We start from the raw sequence: 13,095 nt of genomic DNA on the forward strand, positions 1-13,095 counted from the left end.
TAAGAAAACATGTTTTGAACTGATACTGAGTGAAATGAGCAGAACCAGAAGCTCATTATATATTTCAACGATACTGTATGAGGATTTATTCTGATCGAAGTGGATTTCTTCGACAAAGAGAAGATCCAATTCAGTTCCAATTAACCAATGATGGACAGAATCAGCTATACCCAGAGAAGGAATACTGGGAAATGAGTGTAAACTGTTTGCATTTTTGTTTTTCTTCCCATGTTATTCTCCCTGTGCAACAAGAGAACTATTTGATTCTGCACACATATATTGTATCTAGGATATACTGTGACATATTTAACATGTATAGGACTGCCTGCCATCTTGGGGGGGGGGGTTTGGAAAGAGGGAGGGGAAAAGTCAGAACAGAAGTGAGTACAAGGGATAATGTAAAAAATTACCCATGCATATGTACTATCAATAAAAAGTTTTAATAAAAAAATAATATGTTTGTACCCCAGGATACACAGTACAAACATGTTATTTCCATACTAGTCATCAAGTTGAATAAAATCGACTTTTTCAGTGATGTAACACAAAATATTCCATGAGTTGCGTCCCTCCAAGAAAACTGATTGCACTAAAATTCTTTTCTCCAAACTACACTGAAGATATTTCAGATTTAGTTTCAATAATCAATAGAATAAAAGTGGGATCCCACAAACAGTTGTGTTAATCCAGTGATTCTTACATCATTTTGAAAGATTTAAAGACCTTATTTAATACAGATATATATCTATAGATATATATCTAATAACAGGCAGATGACTAGGCCAAATACTCATTTACCTGACTGTTCAGGATATTATTATTATTGTTATGATTACATGTTTTCAAATAGAAAACAGCAAGATCTTCCATAGCTTGCATTGTGTTCATGGCTTCTATACCATTAGCTCTGACTAGCTAATTTAGAAGATTAGCTTCTAGACCATTTGCTCTGATTATAGAAATTTGCTATAAAAGGAAGAAGGAATATGATTATAACAAAAAGCATCATCAGCTTTGTTTTTCTTCAGGTAAGAGTCATAGTTGACAACCAAATATACAGTAACAGTTCCATCCCATAGCTATATTCAAGAATAATCAGAAGCACAGGACACAGTGGAAAAATTGAGCCAGAGCTCAAACCTTAGACTCAAGGTTGTCCTCTCAGCTCTTGCCTCCATCTCTAACATTCCAGGATCACATTCCCTCTGAGTAGCTTGTGGCATTTCTCTCTAATGCTAGATTACTGACTTAATGCTCTGTCAAACAATCATACCTAAATTTAAAACTCAAAACAATAGCAGTTATAATAGTTCCAAGAGATTTCAATTCAAATAGCAAGTTTCACTAATCACAGTTTTAAGTTCAACATTACAGAATTGATTTTGTTTTTAATATGTTCAATAACCAGCAATCAAAGATTTGGAATGTAGAATTATAAAAATTATAAATTGTATTAAAAAAACCACAAATATTATGAAACTGTTTCTAGTAAAACATGTTCAGTTATTATTAACAATGTTCAAAGGGACATAAAACATAAACTACTATTCCTAGAAATCCTTTAAACAGTGGCAACATCTTTAAGGTGACTTCAGTACAACCAATTAAATTAGCCTTATCACAATAACAAAGTTTACCAGGCCTGATATACATACATACAGGAAATTTCACTTAACATCTTTCACATGTTTTTCCTTTCTTCTTCTTGAATTTAAACCTATCCTAGTGTAAAATCCAATTATTAGAAATCATTTCTATGTAACAAACTTGTAGATTTACAATACATTCCTTGTTCAAGAATTATAAAACCCAAACAAGTTCTTTCCCCAAAGCTGATCATCCTGCTCACAAGGTAGTTTCAAGAAATCCGAAAAGCTTACAAATTAAGGAAGTGTACAGAAACCCCAGAGAAAGAGCTGAACTTGTAGCTCCTACCTGCTCACCCCTGCTGTCCTTGTGGTCTATGCTCCTTGACACTTTGTAAAGAGGGGAAGGCTACTTCATATCCTCAGATCCTAAGGTGAATTGCTCTAAAAAGCAAAAACAATCCACTAAGGTTTTCATCTCATCCCCTCTTTTCCACACAGTGATTCCCAGCTTTAGTCAAAATTGTTATGACAACAACTCCAAAAATTAGTTTGTTCCAAAAATTTAGTTGTTCAGTTCATACTCTAATTCAGGGTATTGGATGACGGGCCAAATATCAATTCTACAATCTCAAAAAGAACCCAATACTTATCAATTAATATTTACTGAGTCTCATAGATGCACTAGTAGGTTTTACTTTTCCCAAGTTATTTTAATTCTGGGAGTTCCTAGAGGAGAGCTTGGGATTCTCCCTTCTGTTCCCTCAAATGGATTTCCCTTTTGATTTGGGGAAGAAACAAGACAATTTTTAAAATTCAGATAAAGCATAATTTATCACAAAAATGAGTAGGAATAACACATATTCATTTAAAATATTTTAAAATTGACAAATATTTAACTTTAGTTTGTGAGATTCCCTAAATACTAGTAGATGGTGCAATCAATCCCGATTACTTTTTGGTTGTTTCCTGATTGACACAGACCTTTTTTCTTTCTGTGAGCTGGAAAGGGGCTAAGTGCCAGTCAAAATGCAAGCCTTCTGTATACAGCAATAAAAAGATTATATGATGATCAACTATGATAGATTTGGTTTATCTCAGCAATTCAGTAATCCAAGGCAATCCCAATAAACATCCAGAAAAAGAAATATGGAGACGGAATGTGGATCAATGTACATTATTTTCACTTTTTTTTCTTTGTCTGGTTTTTCCCTTTTGTTCTGATTTTTCTCTCCCACCATGATTTATATGGAAATACATAAAAAATGAATGTAAATATATAATCTAAAATTAAAAAAATTAAATCTAAATGCAGACCTTTACCTTTCATTCAGTCTTCATCTTCTGGATGCAGATGTTTATCTGGATCCAAAGTTTATTGGGATTGCCTTGGATCACTGAACCACTGAGAAGAATCAAGTCTTTCATAGTTGGTCATTGCAACATTCTTACTGTTTTTGTGTACAAGGTCTTCTTGGTTCTGCTTGTTTCGCTCAGCATCAGCTTATGTAAATCTTTCCAGGTCTTTCTAAAATCAGTTTGTTCATTATTTTTATAGAACAATAATATTCTTTCAAATACTTTCATATGCCATAACTTATTCAGTCATTTCTCCCTCTGTCTATTTAACCAATGAACACAAAATAGCTGTTATAAAGGGATATTTGCTGACAAGACATCACTAGAACAGAAGTCCAAGAAATATTTCCCCCAACAGCAGGAGCAAATCCCTCTCTCATCTACATGGATCCCTAGGGAGAAGGGGCTCATTTTTGAATGGAATAGGCATGGAGTTACTCTCTGGCTTACAGGACACTGGATATTGTAAACTTCCTTGCTAAATTCAGCTGTCTGCGAGCTCTGGTATGGATACCAATTCCTGGATATTTCAAGATTTCACAAAGCCAGGTAATGAAGGAAAGGGGATCCAAACAGGAAGAAGCCCCTTCCTAGACAGCTGCCTACCTAGGAGACCATGTCCTCACTGGCCACTCCCCACAGGAGGACCCCAGAAGTTCATCCTCCTCACTACAGCAGAGCCAAAGAAGAAAGAATGAGAGGGTGAGTCACTGAAGTCCACCCACCCAGTCTTGATTCAGTGGTCAATTAAAAAGGCTCCTTTTCACCACCCAATGAGGGAACAGGAAATAGAATACGTGCATCTACTCTGAAACAGAGAGCAGGACCCATCATGGTATAGGCCTGGAAGCAGAACCAGCAAGTATTCATGTGGGGGACCGCATCAGGAGAGCATACTGTGTATCTTCTTAAGACCTGAGCTTTTATGGGTCAATTCCTCATTAGAAAATAAGCACTTACTAAGCACCAACTATGTGCCAGTCAATAAGCATTTATTAAGTGCCGAGCTATGCTAAGTATTGGGATACAAACACAAACAAAAAATGGTCCCTTCTCTTGAGCAGCTCACAATCAAATGAGGGAGATAACAAGTAATGTACAGGATTAATAGCAAAACATTAACATACGTAGGCTCTAGAATTAAGAGGGATCAGGAAAAGCTCCCAGTAGAAGGTGAGATTTTAGCTGGGACTAGAAGGAAGCCAGAAAATCCAACAAGAGGAGATAAGGAGGGAGAATGTTCCAGACTTGAAGGACAGCTAGTGAAAATACCCAGAGTTGAGAAATGGAGACGGTTGTTGATAGGTGGAGAAAAGAAACATCTCAGGAGTTAGTTGTGGTATAAAAACAAAAGGCATTCGCAAAACATTAAAAAAACGAAAAGGAAAGCAAATGATGCTCCTTGGACAGGGCCGGTTCAGGCAATTAGCACAAAGTTCAGAACACAGGACCTTTGAGGACAATTTGCACAAGGCTCAGAATACAGATGAGCACTGGATGGAGGAAGTCTACATTTTTGATCGCCAGAGACAATTCTATTCCTCCTGTACCAAAGCACCAAATCCCTGTCTGATTTCTTCCCTGACCCCATCCCATGTTCTTCCTATCTGGGACTGCCTGAGAAGACCTTGCTATACCCCAGACCTTCTATATTTATTTAGTTTCCCCCAAGTGTCAACATCATAATTGGTGACATCTGTCAAACAGGATGGACATCCACTGTCCTCCATGGTGTTGCAGACAAGAGCATTGACTTTGAAAGTAAAGAACCTGGATCTGAACATCCATCCTGCTACTTGGGCAAATTATTCCAACTCTCGGGGCTTCAGTTTGCTCATCTGTTGCGTGAGGAGGTTGGACTAGATGGCCCCTTTCAGCTCCATCAACGCTTACTAACTGTATAACCTCGGGAAAGTCTGGTAGCCTCCTGTGCCTCAGTTTACTCATCTGTAAAAGGAGGGAGTTGGACTGGAGATCTCGATTTATGAACCTGTGGAGAGCTCACCAGGGAACAGAGGGCAGGCTCTCAGAGGGTGGGAGAAGAGGAGAAGTGGGGAGAGGGAGGAGGTCGATTCCTTGCTTTGGAGGCCGTCTTCATGGCAGAACTTGGTCCCATGGTGAGAAGGCTAGCATGTGTCCAGGCTGCTCTGAGGCAAGGTCCAAAACCTTTGGTCCATCAGTGGCCGGAGAGGAGGCTAGAGAGAAACGCGGTGGTGCAGACCAAGGAACGGCCTTGCTTTGGGAGACAGAGCAGAGCTCTAGTTCCCACCAACACAGCCCTGGAACTCTTGGATTCAAAGCCAGCAGAGCAACGGATGGTCCAGTGTGTCGGGGGAGGGGTTTTCCCATAGTTCTGTGGGTGAAGGAAGGAGGAGACAAGATTTTTATTTTGACACCGTGTTCCATCCAAGGTTAGGGTGCAGTGGTGGGACTCCCCCCCCAATGTAAGGGCAGAAAAAACTCATTTGGGGAGGACCTTCAGAGAGCCCTGGGCAGCTGTTGTCATAGGGACATCACACAATCAGATCCTGCCTTGGGATCACAGGCAGAGGAGGAGGGTCATTGGGAATCCTGGGGGTCCTCTGCAGGCAGCTTATCGAGATCTGGGGATGTCATCTGGAGAACTGGGAGCCCAGCATCCTTAGCAGCTTCTCTCAGGTCATGTCTGTGGCTGTGGATCCAGCTGTGCTCCCATCTGGAGAGTCAAGGGGCCATGGATGAGGAGAGAGAGTTTCCACCCGGGGTCCCCAGATGGAAAGTTCAGGGTTTGGACTCAGTTCCTCCCATGTCAAATTGGGGGTGTTCTTGCTGTTGGTGGAGGCCCTGCTTCCCCACGTGTGCTGCACCCAGAAATCAGTGTATTTCTCTTTCTACGAAATCATCATCCCCAAGAGGCTGAGGGGCTGGAGGAGGGGAGACCCAGCAGATGAGATGCACTACTCATTCTCCATGAGGAGGAGATGGTACGTCATCCGCCTGAAGCGCAAAAAGGGGCTCTTTGTCCAGAATTTCCCCGTCTACACCTACTCCGACGGGATCCCAAGGCTGGACGCGCCTTTTATCCGCGATGACTGCTATTACGATGGGTACCTGGTAGGGGACCAGGGCTCCTTTGCATCCATCAGCACCTGCTCAGGGCTCAAGGGGATTCTGATCATCCAGACCATGGCCTTCGGCATCCTGCCAGTCAATGCCTCCAGAAAGTTTGAGCACATCGTGTACCGCCTGTCCAAGGTGGCGCGGGACGCCTGTGGGGTCAAGGAGAGGGAAAGCCCGGAGTTCTGGGCAAGCATGAAAGGCCTGGGCCCGACGGGGCCCCACTTCCCCTTCGCCTGGACCCACCCCAAGTACCTGGAGCTCTTTCTGGTGGTGGACAACGCCCGCTTCCAGATGTGGGACAGGAACGTGACCACCACCATCCAGACCCTCATGGACGCCCTGGCTCTGGTCAACCAGCACATGAAGCAGGTGAGCCTGGAGGTAGTGCTGGCCGGGGTGGAGATCTGGTCCGAGAGGGACCTGGTCCGGATCTCCTGGGACCTCCAGGAGACGCTTGACGGCTTTAATCAATGGCGAGCTTTGCAGCTGCCCCAAAGGGTGAGACACGACACCGCTCACCTGGTCACCGGGCAGGATCTGGGGAGCCACCAGGGCCAGGCTTTCGTGGGGAGTGTCTGCAGCCCTGGCAACACCGCGGGGGTGGAAGCCTTCCCCCACGAAGACGTGCCCCGCTTTGCGGCCCTCCTGGCCCACGAGCTGGGCCACAACCTGGGCCTAAAGCATGACCACCCCGGCTGCCGGTGCCCTAACCCGCCACCCTGTTTCATGCACAAGTCCGTGCCCTTGGAGGGGGGCTTCAGCAACTGCAGCCTGTGGAGCTTCCATGAGATGCTGGGCCGGGGCCGGGGGACGTGCCTGGACCGCAAGCCCGAGCCGAGGAGCCCCTTCGGGAGGCACTACTGCGGGAACAAGGTCGTGGAGGAAGGGGAGGAGTGCGACTGCGGCAACAGCCCGGGGTGCCCCTGCTGCCTGCCCTCCTGCCACCTGAAGAAGGGCTCCGACTGTGCCTCTGGGCCCTGCTGCAGCAAGTGCAGGCTGGCCAAAGCCACCACGCCCTGCCGGCCCAGCGCCGACGAGTGCGACCTCCCCGAGTACTGTGACGGCGCGTCCCCGCGCTGCCCGCCCGACAGCTACAAGCAGGATGGTACCCCCTGCCAGGGCGAGGGCCGCTGCTACCGCGGCCGGTGCCGGAGCCTGCAGGGCCAGTGCCAGGAGCTGTTCGGGGCGGGCTCTCAGGCGGCCCCCGCACCCTGCTACCGCATGAACACCCTGGGGGACCGCTTCGGGAACTGTGGCAGTGAGTGGCAAGGGCAGGTCCGCGTATTTACCAAGTGCCACCCGGAGGACACCCTGTGCGGGAGCCTGTACTGTAAGGACGTCTGGAGGCTGCCCAGCATCAGAAGCCACGAGACTCTGGTCCAGTTCCTGGAAGGAGGCACATGGTGCTGGGGGGCAGACCTGCCCAGCGCCCTGGATGCCCCCAACGGCGGCCTGGTCAAGGACGGCACATCGTGCGGCCCCCACAAGATCTGCATCAACCAGTCCTGCCTGGACGTCGAGGTCGCGCTGCCTTCCGACTGCAGCCCGCTCCGATGTCGCCACAGAGGGGTCTGCAACAACCTGCAGAACTGCCACTGCCACCCTGGCTACCGCCCGCCCACCTGCGAGCTGCAGGGCCCCGGTGGCAGCCTGGATAGCGGGCCCTCCCCCAGGGCTGGGGTCCTCCACCAGAAGCTGGCTGTGCTGCTCTGGTCCCTGACTGCCGCCTTCTTGCTGCTCATGTCCTTTGTCTTGGTGGGGATTTGCTTCTGGTGGAAGATGAAGGGGGCGCGGGGCAAAGAGCTGGCGATTCAGGCTGGCCCGGTGGGCAGAGAAGGTGCATAGGCCTGAGCCCCTGGTTCAGTTCTGTAACAGTCTGGCAAAAGCAAGGTTGTGGGTCCCCAGCCTCCTCCCTAGGGACCGGGCCTGCCAGGAAATCGCTGGAGCTCCCGGTTTCTTTTTTAATTAAAAATGAATGAATGTCACTTCCACAGAAGTCCTATTCAGACCTCATGGGGTGCATATGAGACTGGCAGAGAGTTTTCAGTTCTCCTCAATCATTTAGAGAGCAGGGCTGCTACATAGCCTGGAAGGCAGGAAGTTAAGCTCTTTAGTGTAAACCACCTGGGGTTTTCTTGGCAGAGTTAGTTTGCCATTTCCCTCTCCTGCTCCTTTTACAGATGAGGAAACTGAGGCAGGCTGGCTGACACAACCTGAAACTGTCTAAGGCCAGATGGGAGCTTCAGGTTGGGCACCTAGCAGCCAGCAGGAATCAGGAAAACTTGAATTCAAATCCATCTTCACTCCGTCCCTGGCTATGGGACCCTGAGCAAATAGCCCTTCACCTCTGTCAATCCAGAAGTACTAATGAAGCACTGACTGTGCGCTTGGCACAGTGCTAAGCTCTTTTCTACAGTATGAGTACTCAAATCCCATCTATGATACTACTGGTGCAAGTCACTTCAACTGTGCCTGCCTCAGTTTCCTCATCTGTAAAGTGAGGGGATTGAAGCAGATGACCCTTTCATTTCCAGATCAGGGTCTGTGGGTAGATTTGGGGGGAAGAGGGAGATATGGGAAAACAAATAACATCTGTATCTTATTAACCTCCAACTGAAAGCTAACACTGACCTTAGTTATTTAAAAACCCAGTTCTGAGAAGGGGTCCATAGTGTGCCTGATACGTCTGTGTTTGTGTCTATGTCTGTGTCTGTGTCTATGTCAGTATCTATCTATCTATACATGTGTGTAGAATCCGTGTCTGATATGTCTGTGTCTGTATCTATCTATGCATGTGTGTAGAATCCGTGTCTATGTCTATGTCCATGTCTGTGTCTATGTCAGTATCTATCTATCTATGCATGTATGTAGAATCCATGTCTGATATGTCTGTGTCTGTGTCTATGTCTGTGTTTGTATCTATCTATATGCATGTGTGTAGAATCTGTGTCTGATATGTCTGTGTCTGTGTCTATGTCTGTGTATCTATCTATATGCATGTGTGTAGAATCTGTGTCTGATATGTCTGTGTCTGTGTCTATGTCTGTGTTTGTATCTATCTATATGCATGTGTGTAGAATCCGTGTCTGATATGTCTGTGTCTGTGTCTATGTCTGTGTTTGTATCTATCTATATGCATGTGTGTAGAATCCGTGTCTGATATGTCTGTGTCTGTGTCTATGTCTGTGTTTGTATCTATCTATATGCATGTGTGTAGAATCTGTGTCTGATATGTCTGTGTCTGTGTCCATGTCTGTATCTATCTATGCATGTGTGTAGAATCCATGTCTGATTTGTCTGTGTCTGTGTTTATGTCTGTATCTATCTATATGCATGTGTGTACAATTCGAGTCTGATGTTTGTGTCTGCATGTATATATGCATGTGTATGCATGTAAATGTATACATGTATACACATCCATGCACCAGACATACATATATTTAACTTTTTTCTAATGCCCTGCTCAGACAATGTAGAATAGGGGGTGGATTGCACTGCCTAGGACTCTTAAGAACCACTTCTGAATTTTCCCCACCTTCTCCCAAGGACTTATTAATATGGAGACTTTTCAACCTCTATTAATTCCCCTGGCAGGGGATCTCAGGTGCCTTTGTAAGCTCCTAACTCCAGGAGTTCCCACACTCCTCTGCCAGTTGTCCAGCTCACTCTCCCACTAACTGCAAGGCTGTGGGGTGATCTGCCCCAGCGCCAGTTTGTCTTTTGAGCCAAAGTGACCCTGCAGCTGGAGAGACCGCACTCAAGTCCCTGGGAAGCTCAGGAGAAGGTGGGCAAAACAAATGCAGCACCTGATAGGTCTCAGAAGACTTAACTCCATCTTTTTCTTGCTCCCTCACCCCATCCCAAGATTCAGAGGCTTTTAAAGTCCAACTTTTTCATCTGAAGCCCTAAAAAAGTAAAGTATCTCCTTAGATAGCATGATGCTTAGTATCAGACTTGGAGACAGAGAGACCTGATACTAGCTCAGACTCTTCCTAGCTTCATGATCCTGGACAAGTCACTTCACTCTGTTTGCCTCAGTTTCCTCATCTGTAAAATGAGTTGGAGAAGGAAACGGCCAACCACTCCACTTTGCCAAGAAAAGCCCAAATGGGCTCATGAAGAGCCGGGCACTACAGAGATGTCTGAATAACAATAAAATGAAGGTCTTGGACTAGAGGTTTCTGGAGGCCCCTTACAACTCTAGATCACCAGTCCTATAATTCTGTGATACAAAACTGACTTGCCCAGAAATGAGGGCCAGTTATTGATACTTTGGTGCTCCTGATCTCTTGAGTTTAGTTTGCCTTCAAACTCCTGTCCCGCCAGCATGTGGTGACTTTGAGAGACTCAGAGTAGAGCAAATAAGAAAGCAGAAAGATGAGTGTTTGAAAGCCCTTTGATTCCACGAAAATCAGATTAATCTTGACTTTGCTCTTTTTTTTTTCAGGGCTTCCCAATACCCCCCAATATCCCACCCCTAAGACAAGGAAACTCAGTTCTTTGTTGTGGTTAATCTCCAACAAGGTGTTGGAGGAAGTAAGTGTTTATTCCTCCCCTTATCCAAGGGAACAGAGTTGTACATCTAACAATAACATCTATAAATAATTCTCTGGGGCTTTATTGTTTCCTAAAGAGAGTTCCCCAATTCGGAGCCTTCCTGAGGTAATAATAGCCATCCCAAGAGGTGAAAGTGGACACATCTCCCTGAACAGAGATCTTCACAACTAGAAATGAACGGGACTGATTGAAGGGGAAATAGAATGTTACGATGACCCAAGTCACTGCTCTCCAGACTCCAATAACCTTCAGAGGCCTGAAACGCTGGGGGGACTGGGAGAGGAGGAGAACAATGGGGATAAACAGAGTTCCGAGCAACTCTTGGCAGCTGCATCCCACAGCCCTTTTCCCCATCACTGCCCGGGAAAGTCCTGCACACTGTCCCTGTCTTGCTGGCTCCACTCAAATTTCAGAGAACAGTAGAGGCAGCATTTGCTGAAGTGGGTCTAGATTCTGGGGCAGCCAGACTTCCCGTGTAAAACCTTTTCTGGGAGCGAAGCAGGGGGGTCTGGGTGTCCACGTCCCTCCGGGTCTCCCGCCTCAGCCTGTGGAATCTGTGTTGTGTCCAGCCGTAGACCCCACAGTTGAGCAGCCCCTGAGATGCTGCTGTCAGAGCCTGGAGGAAGCAGAGAGCTGATGATGTCCACTTTGCAGCCCCCCACAAGGACCCCTTCCCCAAGGAAGAGGGCCATCCCTTTCTCAGCCACCCATCAGTCTTTGCCTTTTCAGAGGATATTGCTACTTCTTAGAACCATAACTAGGATGTTTTGGGGCACAGAAGTAAGAGTAGAGATCGCTCAGGGAATAACCGACAAGGGGAGAAAGATAGCTTGCCTTAGGACACCTCAAGATTTCTACGGTGTTGCAAAACTGCTCATTGCTGAAAAGGCAGGGGGAGGTGAGCCAAGGGATGGAGATACAGCTTCCCAGGAGAAGGTTACTGCAGTTGATGCCCTCTAAAAGTCAGCACCCAGAGACCATACTCAGGTTGTCTTACCCTTGTTACAGTCTTATGTTTGCTCAGGTTCCCTCATTGATTCTAGCATCAGTCCCCTGTCCTAACATGCCTGTGGCCACCTCGGTGCCACCAGGACACTGGTCAGAGGCAAGAGACCTCTCTCTGGCAGCCACATCCCATCCCGGGCTTCATAAATTTAAAGAGCAGCCTTCCGTGGGCTTTGCCTATTTCTCAATGACTTCTTAACTTTCTCTGTACCAACCTGAGTCTTCTCAGGGACGATTATTTCCCAGGCTGTACATAAAAGCAAAAAGACAGAGCAAGAGGGCCAGCTGAGCAGCCCAGAAGAACTGGATTCAGGTCCCGTCCCTGACAGATCCATGGATAAGAAATCACCTCCTTCTTTCTTCAGGGCTGGAAATCAGGAGGACTTTGACCTCAGCCACTTAATACAGGATAGCTGTGTGACCCTGGGCAAATCACTTAACCCCAATTGCCTCCCCACTAAAAAAATTTTTAGTCCATATTTGTGATTTTATTGGTGTTTTTTAATTTTTCTTTTGTAATTTCATTGACATTTAATTTTTTTCTTTTGTTGTCCAGACTTGTGATTTCGTTGATAGTTTTTAATTTTTCCAGACTTATTATTTCATTGGTATTTTTAATTTTTTCTTTTGGGGTTCAGATCTGTAATTTCATTGTTTTTTTGTTTTTTGTTTTTGACTCCCCTTTTGGGATCCAGGTTTATGGTTTAGAAATTCGAGATGTAAATGTCTTTGCCTTGATGCAAATCAGCTGCTTATAGTTTTAGAAAGTTGCCTAGATCACCGAGAAGCTAAATGACTTGCCAGAAGTCTAGTAAGGATATGTCAGGGGTAAGATCTGAATCCAGAACCTCCTGACTCCAAGGCTGGCTCTCCCTTTACTCCATCATGCTTCTAGCAAGGTATCCCATCTGAAGCCACCTAGAGCCCTGCACTCTCGCATGTCTCTGAGCATTCTGGCAACAGTTTCCTCATTGATTCTTGCTTCCATGTAGCCAGTGGGAAATGTTTAATTATAGGGGCTGAGGGAGGTAGGAGGCCAGAGGTTGGATGAAGGGGGGGCAGAGGTCAAAGGCAAGGAATGAGTTACCTGGAGAATGTAGAGGGCCATGTGCAGCTGGGTGCTCTCCGGCCTGGTCAGTTTTATGATCACTAAGATGACGGCTGTGAATGTAGAGGGCGAGCTTAGAGAGCTCTAGCATCATGACTTTAAGAATTTTGAAGCTTTTAGGGCTTCCAAATCGAGTGGAAATCCCCCCAAAATAAAAACACAAATAAATTTGGGTTTAATGTTGGGGAAAACTTCCTAAGAGCGAGAACCATCCCAAGTGAGGCAACTGCCTGAGAAGGGGGAAGGAGAAGTCTCTGGTCTGCACCCCAAGACTTCAAACAAAGACAATGGCTGTTGGTCGGAGGCTGGAGATGGAAACCTTGCTCAGGGAGACACTGGACATGATGGCCACCTGGGCTCCTTTCCATTCTGACTTGGGGT

At 46.1% G+C, this 13,095-nt stretch overlaps 2 protein-coding genes across 3 annotated transcripts in view; one reads left to right on the forward strand and one right to left on the reverse strand.

The window, feature by feature from the left end:
• The first annotated feature begins 3,308 nt into the window (after positions 1 to 3,308).
• LOC127545481 (disintegrin and metalloproteinase domain-containing protein 1-like) lies at positions 3,309 to 8,284 on the forward strand. Its single transcript, XM_051972800.1, has one exon. The coding sequence runs from the start codon at positions 5,697 to 5,699 to the stop codon at positions 7,887 to 7,889; it is 2,193 nt and encodes a 730-aa protein (XP_051828760.1). The 5' UTR covers positions 3,309 to 5,696; the 3' UTR covers positions 7,890 to 8,284.
• A 2,256-nt stretch (positions 8,285 to 10,540) lies between these two features.
• Positions 10,541 to 13,095, reverse strand: part of TMEM116 (transmembrane protein 116) — a 61,370-nt gene continuing 58,815 nt past the window's right edge. The window contains exons 10-11 of one of the 2 annotated variants that reach the window (XM_051972802.1): positions 12,694 to 12,767; positions 10,541 to 11,217 (exon numbers count right to left, since the gene is read on the reverse strand). In XM_051972802.1, coding sequence (XP_051828762.1) covers positions 11,011 to 11,217; positions 12,694 to 12,767 — 281 coding nt within the window. In that variant the 3' untranslated portion in view covers positions 10,541 to 11,010. The remainder of the gene's footprint in view (positions 11,218 to 12,693; positions 12,768 to 13,095) is intronic. The other variant, XM_051972803.1, reaches the window with a different exon arrangement.

The sequence above is a fragment of the Antechinus flavipes genome, chromosome 1, assembly GCF_016432865.1.
Source record: "Antechinus flavipes isolate AdamAnt ecotype Samford, QLD, Australia chromosome 1, AdamAnt_v2, whole genome shotgun sequence".
Classification (NCBI taxonomy): Eukaryota; Metazoa; Chordata; class Mammalia; order Dasyuromorphia; family Dasyuridae; genus Antechinus; species Antechinus flavipes.

What these genes read in the sequence shown, in the direction of transcription:
- LOC127545481 (XM_051972800.1), top strand. Translation starts at nt 5,697, where the DNA reads ATGGAAAGTTCAGGGTTTGGACTCAGTTCCTCCCATGTCAAATTGGGG.